The sequence below is a fragment of the Pseudorasbora parva genome, chromosome 22, assembly GCF_024679245.1.
Source record: "Pseudorasbora parva isolate DD20220531a chromosome 22, ASM2467924v1, whole genome shotgun sequence".
NCBI classification, from domain to species: Eukaryota; Metazoa; Chordata; class Actinopteri; order Cypriniformes; family Gobionidae; genus Pseudorasbora; species Pseudorasbora parva.
In genome coordinates this window covers 15,695,682-15,721,277 of record NC_090193.1, presented here as the reverse complement: position 1 = coordinate 15,721,277, position 25,596 = coordinate 15,695,682, and the positions used below count along the sequence as shown (strand labels likewise).

The following is a 25,596-nucleotide window of genomic DNA, read 5'->3' as shown; positions in this document are numbered from 1 at the left end:
TGGGGATGACACAAATACTTTTACTTGGCCATAAACTCTGGAATGTAATATATGACTGTCATACTCTTTACTTTTCACTCATCCATCTGCTCTGACACGAGGGAGTTTACCTCAGCTCACTGCACAGCTCTAATGACAGCTTCAGCTTAATTTTAATTGCACTGTTGTTGTTATCCTTACTACAGTCCATATGGATACATGTAATTGTAGTTAACAAGGATGTTTATGAATTTATTCAGGCCCATTAAAGATCTCTAACTTTAACCATCAGATGGTTGATGTATGTGTACAGATGTATCATACACTTTTATATTAATCTGCCAGGTGCTTATTCTTCCTCAAAACCCCTTCTTCCACAATCTATCAGTCTGTTGCACTCCTTCAGTCTGGGTATGGGGTGTGTCTATGCATGCATATATGATATTAGTTGAACTTTGTCAAGTCAGCGCAGTAAAGACAGAAGTGCCTTCTTCATGTGACACTACAGGCTCTGACTCCACTTCTGATGTCGGAGGGTAAGTGTTGGTCATTCTTTGGCTAAAACATTTTGTAAATATCTTGTTTGTTAGAATTAATAGCTAAATATGTTTTTAAATTTGAAAGGAGTGAGATCCTTTATAAGAGAGACGGGATATATAAATGTCAAATCAGAGGATAATAGAGCGCTAGAACTTTGTAGCTAAGCATTCAGTTTTTCTTGAAAGACAAAAATATTTATCTCAGTATTGCATAATAATACAAATCTTAAATGCATTTTATACTCTCACTGTATGCTAAAGGTTGATCAGGTTGAATATAGTTATGTGTCATTTTTTTTATAGAGAACTTTGACCATGTCTGTCTGAAAGAAATTAAAAGAGCAGTTTTTGCACCTACTTTAAAAAATTTTTTGAGTCCATTCCACAGTCCACTGAGCATCTATCAAAACACGGCTGTTCTATTATCAGTGGTTGCTCCAATGTGTGTCACTATCATGAAAATGCATTTGGATCTGGTATATATAAATCATTTTAAAAAATAAGGTTTTATTAGGTGATATTTTATCTCCCATGATCTTTGTTTTGGTCTACATACTTCTGTAAAGCTACAGTTCATTTTCTGTACATTTTGGGACACCCCTCAAACAGTCTGAGCCAATCAGCATAGACAGAGCAGCGGTTTCCAAGAAATCAGTTTATCAGCGGTTCACAGTTCACGATGTCACACATGGGCACCCACTGGCAGTAAGCAAAACTCCCTTACAACTACATAAGCTTGTTCGAAGGAGTAGACAGTCTTATCTATTGTTTTGATGCAGTTCTTAGACCAGAGAATGTTTTTCCCAAAATTATACATTATTTTTTAAAAAACAGAGTATTACAATCTTCAATAACACAAGGTGAGTGACCGCTTTTTAAACCTATATCATGATCTGAAGATTTTTTTTACATTTTCAAATACTTTTGTAATCTGAAAAGTAATTAAACTTAAATTAGACCAAACCATCAGAAATTATTTTTTATAAAATATATTTTCTCTCTCTTCTTTGTTTATTAATTTTTTTTTATTAAATGGTTAAAAATCATAAAATATTTAGAAACAAATAGCTTTTAAATAACCCACTGACAAAAATTCTAATTCTTACAACAGAGATGCAGACAGATGTCTTAATTCAAAGCAGAAGACGGGTTCATGTATACTGTAAAAAAGTATTCAGCTGAATAGTGAGCTGATTAAATTATTAAAAATTTCCAATTTTACAATATTAAGAAAATATTTTGTTGTAACTCGTGGAAATGCATTGTATTATAATTATGTAAGTTGTAGTTATAGTTTCTAAAATTATTAAAGTTTACCATAGTTACCATAGTTTCAAAGAAAACGGTGGTAGCTTGTAATTAGCCATCAATATACATAAATTATAATTAAGTTGTACAAAATACCACAGTTAAAACATGGCTAGTCTGCAAGAACTATGGTACATTTCCAAAAGGGATAGGTTTATAAGTCAGTAATGAAAGTGTACTGTTTCCCTCTACATATATTTTTAAAATTATAATGACTGTTTGTTATGAATGTGTAATGATTGATAAAAAGTTCTAAATTGACATTGTCAATGTTTTTAACTTATTATTCCCAACTTGTTAAACTTTTTTTAAGTTTAGACATCTTGAAACTTATATGTTACATATCTGGAGATACTTTCACTTTTACTTTTCATTACACATGATATGTGTCAAACATCTGATATCTGCATACGCTCCAGTAGTAAATCTGTTTTCTTTTTGTTGTTGTTACCCAGAGACAGGCATCAACTGTGACAGTCAACACATTTAATGAGGAGCAGTCTGTGATACATTCCCATCCTTCTCTGAGACCTCTACTTTCCAGGCCTGTCCAAGACCATCCACCAGTCCCCATGACCAGCAACCCAAAGCGTTGGGTAATAAAGCCTTTCACCCCTAAGCTAGAACAGTCAGATTTACGCTCCATATTGAGCCCTACTAGTCAACCACAGTCTCTAGAGAACACGTGGAGTAGCAATCAGGACGGCGACTCTTTCAGGTTCAGTTTGGAAAACATAACAGTGACAGACATGCAGCCCACCGTGATGGGGTCATCTGGGAGTGGTAAAAGCACCCCAGACATGATGGTCCAGGCTCGACAAGTGTCTGTGTCCGAGTATGGGAGTGACAGTGAGGACTGGAAACCCAGTACCCCAAGCAGCCCTGAAACCACCAGCAGCACAGGCTCGCACGTTGGGTTCTATTCCTTCGTAGATGACCCAGCAAGCCCAGAAGCAGAGATGAATGAAGTCTACATGATTTCTTCAAAAAGACAGGCCAAACTGAATACCTTGAAGGAGAAGAGCACCTTTAAGCTGCAGACATACACAGAGGAAAAGAGACCTGGAAGGCTATTCGAAGAAACTAACGGAGATGACCTTTACACTGTCATGGATGCCTCCACAGTGAATGAAGAGGAGGAAAATCCAGACCGAATTGAGATAATCCGGAATCAGGCACCCAAGAAAAGCCCTGCTCTTAAAGAGCAGTGGAGTGCCTTAGAAAATCTGAATCTCACTAACACACCGCAAAGGCTCCTGGATGGGTTTAGTCTACGCTACAAACCAGCAAGTCCAAAGGCTGAACAGGCCAGGGTTGAGCCTGGCACCATAGACAATGAGCAAATTGACTTCAATGCAGCACGAAAGCAGTTTCTAATGATGGAAAAATCAAAACAGAACCCATTTCTTCAAAGTCTTCACCAGCTTCCTTACTCTCCCAAATTGCGAGGACAATCTCTATCCTCAACAGCCAACATCTTCACTCCAAAACAAGTAAGCATAGATAACAGCATAGAGGATCTGATCCCACTAGCAACACAACAAGAGGCAGAAGTAAAGACTGTAACTCTAACTGAGGATCCAGAAAATGGAGTTCCGAGTGGAGCCATCTGTGAGATTGACTCTGGTCTGGGTGACCGAAGTGAAGGCTACACCAGTAATTGGAGTATTTCGAATGAACCTTCCATTTCAGAGATGGGAAGTAGCTTGACAAATGCAGATGAGACTCCCATTCAAAGGGAAATCAGAATTGCCCAACAACGTGAAGAGAGTCTACGGCGATCAAGGGGTATCTTATGCACAGACAATTCGGAGATGGTGGAGATTAGGACAAAGCCTATTCTGACCCTGTCGACTCCACAGGTCAAAGCTGCAAAAGCCAAAGAGACAAACAGAGTGAGCTTCCTTTTTCAGAGAGAGCTTGAACTTGAGAAACAGCGACAGAACCCACAGACTGTTTCAAGCCACCATATTCGAGAGAACCAAGTACAAGGCAAGAAGACATTTGAGTCAGAAGCTGATGAAATTCTTATCACATCTTTGAGGACAAGTTTAAGAGAAAGTCCCTCAAATGATGTAGAACAAAGAGCAGTCTCTGGAAATGACATGTGGACTACAGAGCAACCCGTACTAGTAGATGAAGGTGACATCTCAGACTCAGAGGAGGTTCTTTCGCCATGCTGTCCTCATCGACATCCTGATGAATCTATGCTTCAGAGAAACACTGACAGCAGCACTTTTGGAAATCAAGATAAAATGAGTCCATATTCTGAAGAAAACAGCCATTCTAAAGTAAGTGTTTATAAAGAAAATGGTGTTGACAGACAAACCAATAACCTCAAACAAAAAGAGCCATCCTGGATTGCAGAAAATGACCACAGCATGTTAGGAAAGAACAGATCATACTCTCCAAATATTCCGTCCCCACTTGATCCTCCAAAAAATAGTTGGTACACTCCTACCAGAAGATCTCACCTTGAGCGCACCAACTGGAGCCCCAAAATGCAGAATGCCCCAGATAGCATCCGCCAGGAAATTGAAAAGGACCTCAGACGAGAACAAGAGCTCCAAGAGCTGAGAGAGTCTTTCTCAGTACCTACCTCAGCACCCATGACTCCAGTGTCTACTTCCTCTGAACCCAGGTATCCATTAAATGATAGTGAAGAAAGCGTATTCTCACCACAAACTCCACATGGGGAGATGGCAAAAGTGGATTCTGTACTTCCAGATAAGAAGACTGATTATAGTTACCCTTATTCCTGGAGTATGGACACTTCCTCTATCTCTGGATTATCCATGGCAGGTAAAACTGTTCAGTCTCACTGCACTCAATACATGACAAACATAAACATAGCAAATGGGCAAAGGGTGACTCCATATAGGCACTATTGTTTTATTATTCTGTACAATGTTTTGGGCTAATGCATTTCATACCTTTCTTGTTTGTCGCTAACTGATTAACTTATGTGTTAAATGTTTATTGATGTCAGCAGCACTAAGGAATGAGAAAGAATTGCCAACTTAGTTTCTGAACTTTGGACATAACATGGCATTCTGCTTCACTGAAGAATGATTAATCATTTACTTTATGGATGCAAATGCACATTTCAAGTTAAAGACTGTTTTGCACACAATCAAATGCATACATACTATGTCTTGATTTCCAATATAATTTGTGCTGGTGCTTGGTCCTCTACTTATAAAACAATATTTAATGTTTATTGTTTAAATGATCCCCTTTAGCTGTCACCAAAGTGAGACAAGCTAGTCTTCCTGGGGTCAACATTTTTTTTTTAAATTCACACAAAAATGATAATCTAAAAGCAGTAAAACATTGTAGACATCATTATATACATCATAAATTATTCAGAATACATTATTATCACATTAAATTCATTTAGTAAATACAGTATACAGATGCTGATCATATAATTAGAATATACTCAAAAAGTTGATTTATTACACTAATTCCATTCAAAAAGTGAAACTTGTATATTATATTCATTCATTATACACATACTGATATATTTCAAATATTTATTTATTTTAATGATTATAACTGACAACTGAGGAGAATCCCAAATTCAGTATCTCAGAAAATTAGAATATTGTGAAAAGGTTCAATATTGAAGACACCTGGTGCCACACTCTAATCAGCTAATTAACTCAAAACACCTAAAAAGGCATTTTAAATGGTCTCTTTGTCTAATTCTGTAGGCTGCACAATCATGGGGAAGAATGCTGACTTGACAGTTGTCCAAAAGACAACCATTGACACAAAAGGTCATTGCAAAAGAGGCTGGCTGTTCACAGAGCTCTTTCTCCAAGCACATTAATAGAGAGGCGAGGGGAAGGAAAAGATGTGGTAGAAAAAAGTGTACAAGCAATAGGGATAACTGCACCCTGGAGAAGATTGTGAAACAAAACCCATTCAAAAATGTAGGGGGGGATTCACAAAGAGTGGACTGCAGCTGGAGTGAGTGCTTCAAAAACCACTACACACAGACGTACAGCTCTGGAAAAAATTAAGAGACCACTTAACATTGAGAAATCAATGTTAAGTGATCTCTTAATTTTTCCAGAGCTGCATGCAAGACATGGGTTTCAGCTGTTGCAATCCTTGTGTCAAGCCACTCTTGAACAACAGACAGCATCAGAAGCCTCTCACTTGGGCTAAAGACAAAAAGGAGTCGTCCAAAGTTATGTTCTCTGATAAAAGTACATTTTGCATTTCCTTTGGAAATCAGGGTCCCAGTCTGGAGGAAGAGTAGCCTGACAAGCCAGACCCACATCAAGGTGTTTGGTCTGGAAACTCACCATTGACAGGACTCAATCCGAAGGGCGGGATAAACGGATGTCTTTCAAACTCCCTCTGCACGCGATAGGATAGCGCTACAACCAACCAGAGCAACGAAGGTGAAACGGAGCTCGATGATAGTTTAAAGCCCATCTTTCAAGTTTAAGATCACTGTGAATGAACGTGTAGATAAATAGTATAGGAACTCGACTTGCGTGAAGAAATTAATCATAAATGTGCATTAAAACTGAACTTTTTTAAAAGAAATTGTGAGTAAAATTACTTCCGTTGTGAAAAACGCTCTGATCGGAAGTGACGCAACGGCCGGTAAACATCGTCTCTTTGTAATGGAGTCAGACAGCGAAGAGGTTGCAGTTGGGGTAAATGTCAACTCTTACGATGGGCTATTGCCGTATAATTACGAGCCGCCTAGGCGAGAGGGGGGACAGGGAGAGTTAAGGGGAAGGGTAAATGGACAGAGGAGAGAGATAGAGTTGTGGGATAACTACGTACACGTTGCGGCATTAGTTTTGGCTTTTGTTCACACAGCGCTCGTCCCGGGTCGAACCCCGCAATGTTACTAGGTCCCCGACCCGGGTTCAATTCGGTAATTAATTCTGCGACGTGGTTGCTTTCACACAGAAGGCGACCCGGCAATGTTCCGGGAATATTGCGGGTCCGATGTGCAGTGTGAAAGGGGCTTTGGTGAGTGACCACAGGGTAAGGTTATAGCTAATTGTGGCTAACGTTGTCTCCATGTTTATCACATTGCAGTATCTTTAATAAATCATATTTAGCAATATTGTTGTCGACTTTGTTGTTTTTCAAGCATCCATGTAGATTGTCACCATCTATGCCAGCAATATGTGTCTTAAAATAATCAATTTAGATCCCAGATTTTAAATGAATGTTGTAGGATGTAGGCTATAGCTTACATATGTGACGGTCAGATAGGGATAGACTATCTATTTTGTGAAATTTTGTAGAAATTGCTAGCTGATGTTTAATCATTAACTACTTTTAGACCTAGGTGCCCGCTCCGCATGTTCTGCTTCTGCAGATGTCAAGTGTTTGGGCCGTATATCTGAACAACATAACCGGACAGCTGGAATGCCGAGCTTAGTCGGCTGTTATACTACTCACCTCTTAGTATTTCCGATGGACATAATGTAAATGAGCTCACATGTACTGTGGAGTACGTGTATGAAAGCAGTTAGTCTTTCGGCTAGGACGGGAATATGCTGTTCATGTAAATACAGTCATTGTAACAACGATCTTTTATTGATTAACCATTGTGCAGCAGAATTCACCATTGTGACGACTCAAACCTACTATAACTATAATTACGATAACGAAAATCTCTATTTTCTGTTTTCCACCTCTCAGACTACGTAAACCCACAATGAGAGCCAGGGCTGCAGCGCCTATGTTTGCCTGTCGTTGCGTCATATGACGCGTTCTCTGGGAAAAGGCGGGTTTTTGGAGCGTAGCTTAGATCAGGCACTTTTTTTCTTAATTTCTGCGCGTGGGTGTTGTAAAACATATGTATTCTTATGTATGTCTTTTTAAATTGACATTTTCATACAATATTCTGTATAAAATTAGTTATAAAATTAAATTGAAAGATGGCCTTTAAACATTCGCCGTATCCGGTCGGCAAAACTCCGAACACATCTTCCCTTCTTAAGAATGACTTCAGTGCCGTTCTTTGTTCTTTTATAAGAGAAAAGCTTAACTCCAAGTCTTCCAGAGTCGCGGTCAAAGCTGATTCGAATGACCGCCTTTCGCCAGCTTCTGTGTTGACTAGAAGCAAGCAAGCGCAACTCTGGAGTCATTATGTTAAGCCCCGCCCACCGGCTCTATACACGATGTGATTGGCTCGTCAAGAGCTTGGCGTTTACAGCTCAGATGGGTATTGAGAGTTGCTAGACTGTAAAAAAATGTTGTTGGTTTTTGTTGGTTTAACTTAAAAAAGTAAGTAACCTGGTTGCCTTAAAATTTTGAGTTTATAGAAATTAAAAATTTGAGTTGATACAATGAAGGACATTTGTTTAATAAATAGAAACTCAAAATATTTTTGCATCTGAACCACATAAAAATGTTGATAAATCATGAAAAAAAACATAATTTGGCATGTTTCACTGCGTCATCAGAAATAAAACACACACAAATACCCAATATGCTTACAAATTTTTTTAATAATATTTTAATAAAGGTTGTCGAATCGTAAAAAAATTTCATTGTATTAACATTGTATTAATTAAATTTTTAATTTCAATAAACTAAAAATTTTAAGGTAACCAGGTAACTTTTTTTCTAAATAATTTTTTACAGTGTAGACGACACTCGCGGGCAGATTAGATTTGCTGCCGCTAGGGTGCGTCTAGATTTCTAGGCTAGAGGAAGAGAGGAGAGGCACACAATCCATGTTGCTTGAGGACCAGTGCAAAGTTTCCACAATCAGTGATGGTTTGGGGTGCCATGTAATCCGCTGGTGTTGTTCCACTGTGTTTTCTGAGGTCCAAGGTCAACACAGCCATATACCAGGAAGTTTTTGAGCACTTCATGCTTCTTCCTGCCGCCCAACTTTATGGAGATGCAGATTTAATTTTCCAACAGGACTTGGCACCTGTACAGATACCCTTTTTCCAACAGAATTAACCAGGTGCTAGTTCAGAGCCATTGCTTATGTCAGTTCTAAATTGGTTCGACTGACGAGCCTTTAAGAATCACTTTGGCTTTCCACAGGCTAGAGAGCCACTACAGAGCAAGGTCTCACGTCACGGTATACGTCTAATCTTTCTCAGCAACGTTAGCACGGTAACGGGAAAAACAAACACAACAGACTTGTTTGAGATGCATCGACACTGTGCAGACCGAGCCGCGTATGATATCAAATTACTGCATGAGCGATTCAAAAGCATAAGGAGTCGTTTGCTCTCGCTGTACTTTGATGTCATACAGTGATCGGGCTGCACAGCGCACGCGCGATGCATCTTGAACAAGCCTTCCATCAACAATGGCTCATGGCTTTATGATCCTACATCGGCATTAAAACACCGCGAATCCAGCGCATTCGTGCAGCTGACCATGATTTGTATAGACGGAGATTACAATCGAGAAGCTGTTAGCTTGATTTGTTGCTATTTAAACAATGGTGGTCACAAGTTTGTGTTCGTCTTGTTGGTCACGGTAACCCCGTTCCCAGCTGCTGACGCAAGTGGTTCTTACTTCTAGCCCAGCAATGTTTTGTTTCTACTTAAGAACCACTTTTTCTGGTTTGGAGCTGGTGCTTTGGGTGTAGAAAGACAAAGATCCTATTTTAAACTAGGCTCTGGCTCCGAACTAGCACCAGCACTGCCTTGGTGGAAAAGGGGTAGCAGTGCAAATATATCAGTCTGGGTGTAATGAATGAATATAAAGTACATGTTTCACTTTTTGTAAGGAATTAGTAAAAATAAATCAACTTTTTGATGATATTCTAATTATATGACCAGCACCTGTATGTCTATTCCCTGTTCACAATTTAAAATAGTGCATTGTCAGATGGTACCTTTGCAATTCATTTTACGTATATTCAGTGGGCAATTATTCCAATGATTGATGGCACGATAAATAACTGTTCTCTTTAAAGCATTTGATTTTGGCCGTGCTAAAATCATCTCGCTATCATCAGCCGACCTAGTCAAATGAGAATGAACCTGATCACAACTAACAATTTGGTTATATATAAAAATGGGTTGAAAAGAAAAGACAGTGTTTCTGTAAAATGTAATTGTATTGAAAACCAGCCTTTTCTCCATCATTAACCATGAGAGTCGACTGTGCGTACTGATAGTATTTGTTCTGATGGGACAATGTAATACTAACCTAGCAGCTCTATTTTTGGCAGTTTGTAATATATTTTCTTGACCTTTAGATGCAGACGACCACACAGGGGCACAATAATCCAGGTGACATAAAATTGAAGATTTAGCCACCAGTCACTATGTGTGTAGGGGACATAAGACAGACATTTCCTCACCATAGAGATACCACAACCCATCTCCTTCACTATGCTATCAATATGTTCTGCCCATCTTTTATTGTGCCCAGTAATTTTGCTTTATCTACCTAATCTATAGGTTCCCCAGACAAGTTCAGACTCATCTTTAGTGTAGATGACAGTTTATGACTCGATCCCAAGATAACTGATTTGGTTTTTGAGATGTTCAACACCAACTTATTTTGTTTTATCCAATCAAAAAACCTATTTAACTCAGCTGTCCAGTTCACTGACAGTTCCCTTTATCGAGGGAACTCGCACTGCGTCATCGTAGATGACACATCGGGGAACGCCCTCGGCGTGACGCTGCTGAGTTCATATCAAAAAAGTCCAATCTTGATTGGTGTTGCGTAATGACGTAACGAGTGACGGCATACCCGGAGGTATAAAGGGACGCCGGCACAAGCAAACGCAGCTTCCTGCTTTCAGCGGTCGCGCTCTGTGTTCTGTCTGTCTATTTGGTGTTGTTTGTCCCGTAGGGCTTATTATATCATTAGAAATGGCGAGCGAGCAGTTCAGACGGTGTGTGCCTCCCTGTCCGCGCTTTATTTCGGGCACGGACACACACTAGCTCTGTGTGCAGTGTCTCGGTGTGCAGCACGCCCAGGCCGCTCTCGAGGGAGCGGCTTGCGGCGAATGTGATAAGCTGCCGCTGAGAGTACTGCGCTCGCGGCTGGCGGTCTTTGACGAGGCCGGTCAGCCTCGCGAGCCTCGCGGTTCTGGGCCCGCTGTTGCCGAGGCAGAGCGGCGCCGCAGGTCGTGGGGCTCGCAGCTGGATCTGTCAGCGGGATTAGGGAATGTTGAGGCATCTCTCTCTTCCTCTGACGATTCAGAGGATCTTCCGCCACGTGTGGAAGCCCGCGCTGCGGCTTCTTCCCGCGAGGCGGAGGATCAGGTGCTCATGTTGTCCGATTCCGAGGGATCGCTGACGATGAGCACCGAAGCAGGCGCAGTGGGGCAGTCGCCACCCCACTCGCAGGCTATGGAGGAGCTCGTGGAAGTCTTGACTCGCGCTGTGGCCAAGCTGAGCTTAGATTGGCCACAAGAGGAAGTGCACGTTCAGCCGCCAAGCAAGCTGGACGAGCGCTTCTTCAAGCGTCGAGCCCAGCCTCCACGCCGGGGTCTGCCGTTTTTCCCCGACCTGCACAGTGAGCTGTGCAGGGCGTGGGAGAAGCCCTTCTCAGCACGCCTGACTACGCCCCCTGCACTTGACTTCGCTAACGTGCTGGGGGCGTCTGAGAAGGGATATGTTGCGCTGCCGAGGGTAGAAGAGGCGCTCGCGGGCCACCTCTCTCCCGAGACAGCAGCTTCATTTAAGACCCCGGCATTGCCCTCGAAACCATGCCGAGAGACTTCGAAGCTGGTGGCGAGGGCATATAGTGCGGCTGGTTGCGCTGGTGGGTGCCTGCACACTCTTGCGGTTCTGCAGGCCTACCAAGCGGACTTTGCTTAAGGAGCTCGATGAGGGCGAGGGTCCCTCTCCGGAGGATGTGACTGAGCTGAGGAAGGCAGCGGATTTGTCTCTTCGTGTCACCAAACAGGCGGCCCGTGACATCGGCCGCTCCATGGCGGGTTTGGTGTGCGCGGAGAGGCATCTCTGGCTGAACCTGTCGGGGATCAGGGAGAGAGACAGACACTTTCTCCTTGATTCCCCGGTTTCGCCTTCTGGCCTTTTCGGCGGCGCTGTGAGCACCGTCGTCGAGAGGTTTCAGGAGGTGAAAAAGCAGGCTGCCGCTCTCAGCCAGTTCATCCCTCGCCGCTGGGGCTCCTCCAGCAAGGCTGCCTCGAGTGGGCAGTCTCGGCCAGCAGAGGGCTCCTCGCACCGTGAGGTGCAGAAGCAGAGCGTCGCTTCTCGTGCCCCTCCTGAGGGAGCTTGGCAGAAGAAGCGACGCTCTCGCGGGAAGTCTTCAAAGCCGAAGACCGACCTGAGGGAGGTTATTCAGGCCAAGAAGGCTTCCAAGCGGTCCTAGCTGCGGCAGGACCGCTGAGAGCTGTCCCCCACGGGGCGGAGCGACCGAGGTCGTTCTCCCCCCGAGGCTCTCGGGAAATCGATGTTGTGCTCTCGCAGTCAAAAGGGCTCCGGACCACGTCGTTTCCCCATGTTCGCGCGCGGCTCTGGCCAGCACATATAAAATCTGCGGCAGAGCAGCGACTGCGTTCACACACCGAAAATATGCCTCGATTAGTCCCTGCCGGTTATCCGCTTCAAGGGGTCGAGGCAGAGGTTCGGTTGATACCCCAGACCAGCCGCGAGAGGCTGGTCCCCTTATCAGAATATCTCGGCGCATGGTCATGTCTTCCGAATATCTCTGTGTGGGCCCTGCGCACTGTAGAACGGGGATACAGACTGCAGTTCAGAGTTCCCCCCCCGAAATTTGGGGGGATAGTCTGGACAGTGGTCGGTCCCGAGCAGGTGGGGGTAATGGGGCAGGAAGTACACTCTCTGCTGGAAAAAGGGGCGATAGAAAGGGTCCCCCCGCCAGAAAGGGAGGTCGGGTTCTACAGCCGGTACTTCATAGTCCCCAAGAAGGATGGGGGGTTGCGTCCAATATTAGATCTCAGGCTTCTGAATCGGTCTCTGAGGAGATACAGGTTCAGGATGCTAACCATTCCTGTTATCGTGAGTCAGATCCAGTTCGAGGACTGGTTCGTCACGATAGATCTAAAGGACGCTTACTTCCATATTTCCATCCTTCCCAGTCACAGGAAGTTCCTGAGGTTCGCTTTCGGGGGCGAAGCGTTCCAATATCGGGTCCTTCCCTTTGGCCTAGCCTTGTCACCTCGCACCTTCACAAAGTGCATGGATGCAGCCCTGGCTCCGCTAAGACTCCAGGGCATCCGGGTACTGAATTATATCGACGACTGGTTGATCATGGCCAGGTCGTACGATATGGCAGTTCAGCATCGAGATGCTGTTCTAGCACACATGAGGTGTCTGGGGTTGAGACTCAACGCGAAAAAGAGCGCGTTGACGCCCTCCCAGAGAATTACGTTCCTGGGAATAGTGTGGGACTCGGTAACGATGCGGGCACACATGTCACCCGCGCGTATCGAGACCATACGGGCGGAGGTCTCAAGTATAAGGTTGGGCCACAGCATCACTGTCAAACAGTTCCAGAGACTGGTGGGTCTCATGGCAGCAGCGTCCAGTGTGATTCCGCTCGGCCTGCTCCACATGAGACCGCTACAGTGGTGGCTGAGAACCAAGGGGTTTTCTCCGAAGGGGAATCCCTTCCGTATGATCAGAGTAACGCGCAAATGCGTTCGTTCCCTGGTTATATGGAAGAAACCTTGGTTTCTGTCCCTGGGGCTAGTATTGGGAGCATCGTGTTGCCGGAAAACCGTTTCAACAGATGCATCCCTTACTGGTTGGGGCGCGGTCATGGAAGGCCGAGGAGCGAGAGGTCCTTGGACAGCCCAGCATGCTTCATGGCACATCAACTGCCTAGAGATGCTGGCTGTCTGGAAAGCTCTGAGGAGTTTTCTCGAGGACCTTCGCGGCCACCATGTCCTGATACGATCCGACAACACTGCCGTGGTATCGTATCTAAATCATCAAGGAGGTCTGAGATCGCGCCCTCTGTACAGACTGGCGCTTTAGGTCCTTCTGTGGTCCCACGGGAAACTGTCTTCTCTCAGGGCAGTTTATATCCCGGGGGACCAGAACCAGGGAGCAGACATCCTGTCAAGGCAGGGGCTGAGGCCCGGGGAATGGCGTCTCCATCCAGAGGTGGTGGAGACCATATGCGAGAGGTTTGGCCGAATGGAAGTGGATCTGTTTGCGTCTCGAGAGACGACCCACTGTCCACTTTGGTTCTCCCTCAGGCATCCGGCTCCGTTGGGCCTGGATGCCATGTCACAGGCGTGGCCGAGGCTGCGTCTGTACGCATTTCCCCCGATTGCTCTGCTCCCGGGAGTTCTGGAGCGGGTTCGCCGGGAAGGCATTCGCCTGCTTCTGATAGCACCCCGGTGGCCGACCAGGGTATGGTTCTCCGACATTATGGACCTGCTAGACGACCTTCCATGGCAGATTCCTCTGAGGAGGGATCTGTTGACGCAGGCGGGGGGCTCGATATTTCACCCCCAGCCAGAGTTATGGAACCTATGGGCTTGGCCCCTGAGGGGGCAGAGCTCATAGAAGAAGGGCTGTCAGCAGGTGTCGTGGAGACTATACTCAGCTCCAGGGCTCCTTCCACCAGGAAGCTGTACAACTTGAAGTGGAGAGTGTTCTCCATGTGGTGTAGAGACCGTGAAGTAGACCCAGTGAACTGCGCTGTGGCTTCAGTACTGGAGTTTCTGCAAGATCGGTTTTCCGCCGGGCTTACCCCGTCCACACTTAAGGTGTATGTGGCAGCGATAGGAGCTTTCCACGCACCATTAGGTGAAGGACCTCTGGGGAGGCACCATCTGGTTGTACGGATCCTCCGAGGAGCGCGGAGGATGAGACCTGTGGCTCGTTCTAGGATCCCTGCGTGGGATCTGGCAGTGGTTCTCGAAGGGTTGGTTGAGGCCCCCTTCGAACCGCTGGAGTTGGCTGAGGCCAAGAACCTCACGCTGAAGGTAGCTTTTCTCTTAGCCATCACCTCTCTGAGGAGGGTGGGGGACCTTCAGGCATTGGCAGTGACTCCCAATTGCTTGGAGTTTGCCCCAGGCAACGTGAAAGCTATCTTGCGGCCGACCCCGGGATACGTCCCCAAGGTACCGTCTAATGCGGTACGGTCGGTGGTTCTCCAGGCTTTTCATCCCCCGCCTCATGTGACGGCAGATGAGGGCAGGCTTCACCTCCTCTGCCCGGTGCGGGCATTGAGGGTTTATTTGGAGAGGTCTGCCCAGTGGAGGAAGTCAGACCAGTTGTTAGTGTGCTTTGGTCCACCTAGGAAAGGGCTGCCTGCAGCGAAACAGACAATTAGTAACTGGATTGTCCAGGCAATAGCCACGGCCTATCAGGTGCGCAACTTGCCTTCACCTATAGCCGTGAGGGCTCATTCTACCAGGGGCATGGCCTCCTCGGTAGCCCTCCTTTCCGGAGCTTCCTTGCAAGAGATTTGCGAGGCGGCTGGGTGGGCCACACCGCATACCTTCGTTAGGTATTATAGTCTGCACCTCCCTGCGACGCCAGGCGCTAGGGTGCTCGCCCCCTGATTATGCACTCCGGTTCATGTCATGGGGTGCAAGATAGGCGAGGACTAGTGGGTACTCGTTCCCCGATGTGTCATCTACGATGACGCAGTGCGAGTTCCCTCGATAAAGGGAACGTCTCGGGTTATAAATATAACCCATGTTCCCTGAGAGGGAACGAGACACTGCGTCTCGTAGCCCCGCCTATCTACAGAGCGGCCCGCTTCATAGCAGTAAGCTGCGTTTGCTTGTGCCGGCGTCCCTTTATACCTCCGGGTATGCCGTCACTCGTTACGTCATTACGCAACACCAATCAAGATTGGACTTTTTTGATATGAACTCAGCAGCGTCACGCCGAGGGCGTTCCCCGATGTGTCATCTACGATGACGCAGTGTCTCGTTCCCTCTCAGGGAACATGGGTTATATTTATAACCCGAGACGTTTTTGCAGCATAATACACTGTGGTAACATCAGCATACATTTGTAAAGTTGCTTTATACAAAACTGATTGTAAATCATTTGTGAAGATGGCGTATAAAAGTGGCCCCAGGCAGAGACCTTAGAGTGAGCCCAGCTGCCCTTAAAATAAACCTGTAGCATCCCACTTGTGAGATAACTCTCTATAAACTGGATGGCAGTTGGACTAAATCCACAGCATTTTAGTTTACCGATATGTAGATTGTGATCTATGACACCAAATGCTGCACTAAAATCAAGTAATACTGCACCAGTCATTTGTAAATTTTCCATTTCCATGTCAGGCCGAGGTTATGATACACTTATCAGTACAGAATCTGTATCCATAATGAAATTACATCTATATATATATAGATGTATATATATATATATATATATATATATATATATATATATATATATATATATATATATATATATATATATATATATATATATATATATATATATATTTGCGACCTTTTAGGATTCAAACATAAAGATATAAAACTGTAATTTTTTTGTGAAGAATCAACAACAAGTGGGACACAATCATGAAGTGGAACAAAATTTATTGGATATTTCAAACTTTTTTAAAGGGATCCCCTGGTGTTGAGACTTGTATGGCTTAATATAACATAAACAATGTCTCTTACTGAAATATGTAGTAGAAAACCCATGAAAGATCTACATTATTTAAAAAATCGATTTTATATTTGGACCATGGGCAGCGCCATTTTGTTTGCGTGGTTGCACTCCTCAATCAGCTGGCGTTACCCGTAGCTATTTTTACCACAACGCAACTCGAAAATTGTTTCAGAGTTAAACAAAACCAATGAATTGCTTTGTAATTGTACTTAAAACACACTCAAACATACATGTGCACACAAACTCACCTACACAAGTCACAAACAGATCGGCGAGCGGGCACACACACCTGACAGACTGCGCTGTCTCAATCGAGATGTTGGGCTGCTCAGTCTCCACGACAGGGGCTGAATCTGAAATCGACCCCCTATACCTTGAAATAGAGCATTATTTGAAGGGACGGCCATTTGTAGTGTTGTCCGACACCATAGGGACATGTTTCAGTGCAGTCATTCAGTCTCACGTTTCGCCGCAATGTGTACAGCCGATTTACAAACAGCTGTCCAACTTCACGCACTCGATCGTCTTCATTCACTCCTTCAAGTTGTATTAGTGAACAAAAGTAGCGAATGTTATTTGTGTCTTAAAAGTGAAAGTTTAAATATTGAGGTTAATTCACTGAGCTTGCTCAAACTTTAATGCACAAACCAATCCCATGAATCATCACCAAAACATCCTGCCTCTCTCCTCACGTTACCCTATCCCATCGTCCTACCTAGATATTTCCCTCTGCTGGATACATTAGGCATTACAGTTAATCTACTGCATATCAACAGTCTATCTATGATATCAACACAGGGATTGAGGGTTTTGTGCACGCACTGCGTGTGTGTGTGTGTTCGCGCCGATCTGTTGGGGTGTGTGTGTGTTCGCGCCGATCTGTTGGGGTGTGTGTGTGTGTGTGTGTGTTCGCCCCGATCTGTTGGGGTGTGTGTGAGTCTGTGAGAGAGAGAGTTTGTGTGCACATGTATGTTTGGGTGCGTGAAGTCGGACAGCTGTTGTGTGTAAATCGGCTGTACACTCGTTATTGAGGTGCAACGTGAGACTGAATGACTGCACTCGAACATATCCACTATGATGTCGGACAACACTACAAATGGCCGTCCCTTCAAATAATGCCCTATTTCAGGGTATAGGGGGTCGATTTCAGATTCAGCCCCTGTCGTGGAGACTGAGCAGCCCAACATCTCGATTGAGACAGCGCAGTCTGTCAGGTGTGTGTGCCCGCCCGCCGATCTGTTTGTGACTTGTGTAGGTGAGTTTGTGTGCACATGTATGTTTGAGTGTGTTTTAAGTACAATTACAAAGCAATTCATTGGTTTTGTTTAACTCTGAAACAATTTTCGAGTTGCATTGTGGTAAAAATAGCTACGGGTAGCGCCAGCTGATTGAGGAGTGCAACCACTCTACGTCATCAACCTAGAACGCAAACAAAATGGCGCCGCTCATGGTCCAAATATAAAATCGATTTTTTAAATAATGTAGATCTTTCATGGGTTTTCTACTACATAATTCAGTAAGAGACATTGTTTATGTTATATTAAGCCATACAAGTCTCAACACCATGGGATCCCTTTAACAAATCAAAAACTGAAAAATTGGGCGTGCAAAATTATTCGGCCCCTTTACTTTCAGTGCAGTAAACTCTCTCCAGAAGTTCAGTGAGGATCTCTGAATGATCCAATGTTGACCTAAATGACTAATGATGATAAATAGAATCCACCTGTGTGTAATCAAGTCTCCGTATAAATGCACCTGCACTCTGATAGTCTCAGAGGTCCATTGTGCAAGCGATAATATTGAAATGGAAGGAGTATCAGATTATATGATATATATATATATATATATATATATATATATATATATATATATATATATATATATATATATATATATACACACAAATGTATATCATACTTTCAGATGTATTTGCTCACTGGAAAACATGAAACAGTATTCAACATTTTTACAGAAATCTGGAGAAAATGAATGGGGATGGGGAAATGAATGACTCGTTTAAGTAGATTAATGAATCATAATCATAATCGCTTGTTTTTCTTTATCTCTCCAGATAAAAGTCTACAGTTGTCCACATCACGACCCAGTTCCAGGCTGCCCTCTATGTCAATTATGACACCTCAGCCATGGGGAAGCCCAAAACCTATGTCCCCAACTGTGTCCAGGGTAACCCCCATCAAGCCCTTGACCACACTTGCCGATGTGCCATCACCTCTCTCTCAGAAAGGTCTGACTGAGACACTGCTAAAGGACTTTGAGGATAGACGAGTCAAACTGAAGCTGGAAGAAAGTGCAGTGAGTTAACTCAGTCTGCTGAATTTCACATTAACATGTTTCTTTCAGGAAAAATTTTGTTATCACAAAGCTCCTACGTAAATAATTCACCCCTAAAGGGATAGTTCACCCAAAAATGAAAATAAGTCATACACGTTTGAAAAATATAGTACATTTAGTTCACACTTGTAGTTCGGTTAGTTTGGTTAGTTTGGTCCGGACCAAAAAACAAAACATATAGTCCTGGTTCGCTTAGCATTCACACTGGCATTTTTAACAGCGAACATAAAGTTACAGTACCAAAGGCATAGGGAGACGGTCACAACCTGATTGGTCGGCTTGTAGAGGCTTGCTTACTGGGCATTCAAGACAATGCTGTGTGCTGGATCATTTTATGCGTGTACATATGCCATTATTTTTACCCGCTGAGAACTCATGAAGAGCTCATAAAATATTCAAAACATTCAAAACAGCACCAGGATTTCCTCCGTTGTATGCAGAAAAGAGACGGGCGTCTCTTATGCAAAAGAGACGGCCGTTCTGTCGTCTGTACCGTCAAATGGGCAACACGGGTCCTTTGATGAGAACCAGGGATGCTTTTTGTGCGTTTTTTCTAGCATTTTCGAAACATGCTCGTCAGACCAAATATTGATGAGGCTCTTCCTCATTGCTCTACGTTTGCCCTCTAACGTTAACGTCATTTATTCTGGATACACAATATGGCGTGTCGTCAAATCAGCTGACTATGCATCGCATCTTGTGACATTACGTCTGGTTTTTGGTTTGTTTACATGTCTTTGGTCTGTGTTGCGTTCATATATCAATCGAACCGCACCAGAGATCGCTTGGAAGCGGACCGAGACCCATCTTTTTAGCGGTCTCTATCCGCTTGTTTGGTGCGCACCAGGGTTCGGATGGCAGTGTTCACATATGTTCAAATGAAATGAGCAATCGCACCAGGGTTCGTTTTAATCGAACCAAACATGACAAGTGTGAACACACCTTTAGGGTGCGTTCACACTTGTCATTTTTGGTTCGATTAAAGCGAACCCTGGTGGGATTGCTCGGTTAGTGCAGTTAAAAAGATCGGTCTCTGTCTGCTTTCAAACGAACCCTGGTGCGGTTCGATTGATATATGAACACGACACGGACCAAAGACATGTAAACGAACCAAAAACAGAATTTAATGTTACAAGATGCGACGCTACAAGTCAGCTGATTTGACACTGAGAGATCGAAAGAACGGTGTATTCAAAATGAGTAGAGGGCAAACTTGGAGCAACAAAGAGGTAAGTGCCTTATCAATATTTGGTCCGACACGCATGTTTTGAAAATGCTAAAAAAAAAAAACAGCAAAGAGCATACCTGGTTCTTCTCATCATGATATTGCATTAGTCGGTACAGACGAGGAACAGCCATCTCTTTTGCAGCAGATCTTCGTTTCTGCATACAATGGAGGAAATCCTGCTGCTGCTTTGTTTTGAACATTTTATGAGCTCCTCATGAGTTCTCAGCTGGTAAAAATGTAACCATATGTAAACGCATAAAATGTTCATGTTTAATTCCAGCATACAGCATTGCTTTGAATGTTCGGTAAGCTCCATCGTGAAAAACGTCATAAAAGCCGACCAATCAGGTTGTGACCGTCTCCCTCTGCCTTTGGTTTGGTAACTTTAGGGTCACTGTTAAAAATGCCCAGTGTGAACACTAAGCGGACCAGGACTATATGCTTTGTTTTTTGGTCTGGACCAAACAAACCAAAATAACCCAACTACAAGTGTGAACTAAGAACCAATTTAAATAGTTATCTTTATACATTTTTCTTTCCTCATTGTCTCTCAGTACGCTGGGATCCAACCTGTTGATGCCATAAACAATGAGGTGAGATAAGGTTTTCTATTGCCCTCTGTCAGATTCTGAAACAAATCCAGTTTGATCATGTTGTGTAACAGTGGTTTCTCCACAGGTCGTAGAGGCCACCCGTGTAACAAGGCATAAAAATCAACGTGCCCTGCAGTGGGAGGCGGGCATGTACGCCAACCAGGAGAGCTAATGTGTCATCACCGACATAACAGGATGCACACCTGAAATCATCTTCATACAAGAATGACTAAATGGACAAGTTTTAATACCAATTTGCACTTACAGACACTACTTCTTCCACCTCTCCATATAAAGACAGTGAACATGAAGAAACATGGACATCTCATTCACAGTTTTGCTGGCTGTTTAGAATCGACTCATGTGGTGGAAATAGCGTAGGTGTGGAGAGCATCTTGCCTGCTTGGGGTGAATTGTATGCATGCAATTCTGCAGAGAAGCTCTAGCAAATTCAAGAATGAAAGCATTCTATTTCTCCGCCCAGCACTAACATTTACCTATCATCCTTCACTTTTATTAAAATAAACATACAAAATTTAAATAAAAGATCAAACTGTACTGCAGATTATGCAACGCCCTTCGTCAGTGCTTAAATCGACAAGCCAGCTTGCTATTTATATGAGGAATAAAACAAAGAGAAGTAGAATCACAGAGTTGGGCTCCTACATGAAGAGGAGGGCTCAAAAAATCTGGACCTGGACATGAACTCATTAGTGCACAGTCACACAAGCCTGTTGATCTAACAAAGTGGTCTCAGTTTTGAAATAATGTTGCTAGTTGCTTTTTACTGAAAAAGATGTAAAATAACAATAGAATATTCTTTTTTTTATTTAATTGTAAAGATTCAAAAAGATTTTTGCAGTATTGTAAATGTAATATGAGAAAATAATATAAAATCTACTTTAATATTAGACAGTTTCAATAATAGTCTGGTATATCAAAATCAACTTAGATGTATTCTAGTGCTGTTAACAATAATGATAATAAAATATATATAATAAAATGCTTGATTTTAGTAGAGATATTTCATTTAGACAAAAATATTTATTACAGTTTTGTAGAATGTAAGGGCCTGAAGAGTGATTCCCAATCAGTGGTACTGTGAAAGAGTTTAATTTTGAGAGAGAGCAAAAGTAAAAACAATAGACTAAACTAATAGAGAAGAATTGTATGGTATTTTTACAATTACCTTTTCGGGAAATCTGTATTTTTCATTTCTTTTTTTTACATAAAATTGTACTGACTTTATACATATATATGAGCTAAGCTGAATGTTTGGTGTTTATGAAAGTGTACTTGAGCCTTATTAATTTGTCGGGATACATAAGACAAATAAAATGTTGGAATTGTCTAGTAGCCTAGTAATTGTGAAAAAAGAAAGTTAGGTTTAACAACCAGCAACGTATACCTTTATAAGAAGCAAAGAGTAGTGCAATGCAACTGAGTGTCTAAACTTGTTTCACTAATATTCTCATCCCACAAATTAAGCACTTTCAAGATCTGACATACCTGCAAAAACGCCCTTTTCTTCACATGGTTTCAGGCTCCAGTCCCTCTAATGAATACCTCTGTGCAATATTTCTGTTAAATTAATTCAAGGTAAATTTGGTGTTCTGTTGTTGTTGTTTTTTGAATGTCAGCACATGTATGACTATAGCACTACAGTGCCCCCTGGTGGATAAACTCTATTAACACGAGATTTTTATAGATGTAATCTGATTAATTGTTTGGTAAGTCATTGTCATAAATATGTCTATACAACAGCAGAACAGATTAAATAAAGCCACAAGACTTTATAAAAACCACCTCTAAACCCTTGTGTATTGATACCACACTTTGCTTTTATGCTCTCAGAGGCGAAATAGAGGGAATCTCATGATAGATGCACTTACAAGCAGCAACAAGTTTCCTTTTAAAATCACTTTTACTTCACACAGCTTCCATCCAGCTTTAAAGTGAGTTCAATGCAAACCAGGGCTTTCCACATTTTCAAGTAAATTAAAAACCTTTTCCAGTGGATAAAATCCTGTGAGTATATGTTTTATGAGATTTTTGCATTACTTTATATGTAGGCTACAATGTGTTATTGTGTGTATAAGCAGTGAGATTACTTTTTCTTTTTTCAACATTTATAATTTTGAACTAGACAATGATTTGGACCTTGGACCATGTGAAGACATCATAGGCCTACTTCAGATTGTTCTGTTCTCTTTAAATGTATTTGCATGCAACGTTAATATTATGGAGAGGGGTTAGTGATTTTTTTTTTTTTACAAGTAAATATTTCTCCAGATGGCTTTATTTTTCTTGTCACAGGCATTTATTTTTTAGTTTCTGTAGATTAGACACACACCTTGTTCATCTTAAAATATTACTTACCATATAAAAGTTATCCTTAAGTTTACTAAAATCAGGAAAGATTGTGCAGCAAAAAGGCATTTGTACTACAACCTGAAGGGAAATTTACATAAAAGAGGCTTTTACTAGCTAAAAATTGATTTGAGAATATTTGGTAGGCTATGTATAGATATCGCTAAGACATGTGACCAATTGGGCGGCAACGTCATCAAAACAAAGAATTATGGTTATGTTTGGCCCATTTACGTGGTCTGGCCAAGGGGGTAATCTAGTGCTCGGAAAGCGTTCCACCCCTAGGGGCGGCCATTGCTAACCAAGCCATCACCTGCTGTTAGCATCCCATTGACTCCCATTCATTTTTGAGTCACTTTGACAGTGAATAACTTTACATCTGAGGCATTTAAAGACTCGATTTGTCCATTGTTTATTTATAAAGAAACACGACAATGCATAAAAGGCTCCATTACCTTGTATCTTACACTATCGCCCCGCAGAAGCTGTTTTTGTAAAAATAGTCTAACGATTACGTCATAACCAACGCGACTTTGTCGCACAGTTGAGAAATTACCGTATAGACCTGAGGAGACGCTCAGAAGCAATCTTTTACTGTCTATGAGGCAGTCGGGGGGACGTGGAGACATAAAGTCTGATAAAGTCAAGGGGGAAGAATGGGGAGAAGCCCATAGTGAGCCAAAAGCAACGGGAGAAAATATTTAAACAACGTGATTCAGATTTCACTTTCCACAACTACTAGAAGACCTACAGCTGTCAGACAGGAGGCTCACGTCACATCTACGTCGTCAAGCTCAGTCTGAGCCTGCGCAGTTCGCTCAGCCATCAGGAAGTGAGTGCCCCTAGGTTGACTTCATTATTTCGCCGTTGACGCTCAGTCCATTTCTTTTACTGTCTATGGGTCTGGCATAGCAGGCTAGTGTTCTGGAATAAAAATAATAAAAAATTAGAGAGAAAAACTGATTATAATCATACAAAATGCAGCTACTTATACAAACAAAGCATCTGGTTAACTAGAAGAGCATAATTTATTCGTTTGTTAAATAAGAGGCGATCTGGTGCTCGTTGTCGCTGTTATCAGCTAGTGACGCGGATTTCTCTTGCATACTGTGCATTCTTCACACAGACGAGCACTTTAAACTATCGCTTAACGCCGTTGCGGAGATTTTCTATTTGTTCTGGCGAAATCAGGAAACAAAATGCACAAAAACAGTCCCTGCTCAATGTACAAAGTGATGATATTAGGTTTTAATGAGGAAAAAAATACGACAGCAGATTATTTATTCACGTGAAAAATCTTGGCACTAACGCTATATTGTGCTTTTAGATGCAAGAATTAAACATGAGATCTATCAATAACATTTGTCCAACCTCATTTAATGTAGGCTACAATGTTGTCAATGCCATCTTTTGGACATTCATCATTGCATTGTTTTGTTTTCTTGTCCTCAAACGCTCTAATCTTTTTATTTTTAAGTTACACTTAGATGAAAAAAAGAAAATCAATTGTTTTATTGGTTGTATTACTTTATTACAAAGGTAATCTTGGGCCTCCTTAGCCTACTGCTGCTATCCATGCCATTCGGCGCCTTTTTGTCACCATTTTGAAACATGGCTTAGTTGTACTATTATTTTTCCACACTGGAAAACGATAAAAGGATATCCCGCTCTTAAGCTTAATGCCATTTCTATCGTGAGAATTACTATTGAAGTTTATAACACAGCAGGTAGACGGCATCTTGAACGCTGCGTTCTTATAGAAGTCCCAAATTCCCAAAATGCTTTGCGTTCACCACTGAGAATATGTCATGATGACGACACATTAGCGATCTTTATATAGCCTGATGTGGTCATTCTAGTCAGAATATGAGTCTGAAACTGCTCCATTGGGCTGTAATTATGGGGCGTGTTTCCACCGAACCAGGAAAGACCTCAATTGGATAGACCTATAACCAATCAGAGCAACGAAGCGATGCATAATGTTTGTTGTCCAATGTCAACAGAACTCAACTGCACTGTGTTGCCAAGTCGGCGTTTTTTTCCCTGAGGGTAGTTTTCCATGTCCGCGGGTTGAAGGGACCTCAATTATGTGATATATAGACCCAAGAATGCAAATTTTAGCAGGCAATCTTGCCAAAATTTTACCCCCAAACGCCATTTTTTGGGGACTAGTAGTTGGCGGGATTTGTTGAAAAATATGGCAACTCTGTCTTCACGCGCACTGGAATAAATGATCTTTGCCGGTGTTGTAAAAAAAAGAATTTAAGGATACACAGAGTACTTACAAACATGATCATAATTTCAGAGAGAAATAGTGAAGGTGAATGCATATACAAACAAGCTCTCCGTGACATTTGATGACGTGCATGATTACTGTTTATCATCTGTCCATCATAGTCTAAAGCCCGCCCTGATAATTTCATTGGCCCAAACAGTGTCTGTTCGGGTATAATTACTCCTCTATGGATCAAGTCCAGACCGAACTGTCCGCCACATCCCTAGGGTGTGTCCATATGAACTTCCCTCGTCCCCTTCCCAAAATGAAACGCACTTCAAAATGGTGGCGGGAACTCCCAGAGGGGAAGAAGAGCTTAGGGAAGTTTGCGAGTGTGTGTCTAAAAGTGGTGTAGAACGCAGCTCAGAACACCCTAGCAACTGCCTAA

General features: G+C 42.7%; 1 protein-coding gene across 2 annotated transcripts; it reads left to right on the top strand.

Moving 5' to 3' along the window:
- The first annotated feature begins 439 nt into the window (after nt 1–439).
- misp (mitotic spindle positioning) lies at nt 440–21,914 on the top strand. Of its 2 annotated transcripts, none has more exons than XM_067431575.1 (5): nt 440–515; nt 2,282–4,628; nt 18,462–18,703; nt 20,525–20,563; nt 20,649–21,914. In XM_067431575.1, exons 2-5 carry the CDS (start codon nt 2,399–2,401, stop codon nt 20,733–20,735), a joined length of 2,598 nt encoding a protein of 865 aa, XP_067287676.1. In that variant the 5' UTR covers nt 440–515; nt 2,282–2,398; the 3' UTR covers nt 20,736–21,914. The 2 variants fall into 2 exon arrangements, with proteins under 2 accessions (XP_067287676.1, XP_067287675.1); XM_067431574.1 differs by lacking the exon at nt 440–515 and adding an exon at nt 1,210–1,378.
- The last annotated feature ends 3,682 nt before the right edge of the window (nt 21,915–25,596 follow it).

Coding starts and splice junctions, on each gene's coding strand:
- misp (XM_067431575.1), top strand. CDS start 2,399: ATGACCAGCAACCCAAAGCGTTGGGTAATAAAGCCTTTCACCCCTAAG. Junction 4,629..18,461: donor CTCTGGATTATCCATGGCAG/GTAAAACTGTTC, acceptor TTATCTCTCCAG/ATAAAAGTCTACAGTTGTCC. Junction 20,564..20,648: donor TTGATGCCATAAACAATGAG/GTGAGATAAGGT, acceptor GTTTCTCCACAG/GTCGTAGAGGCCACCCGTGT.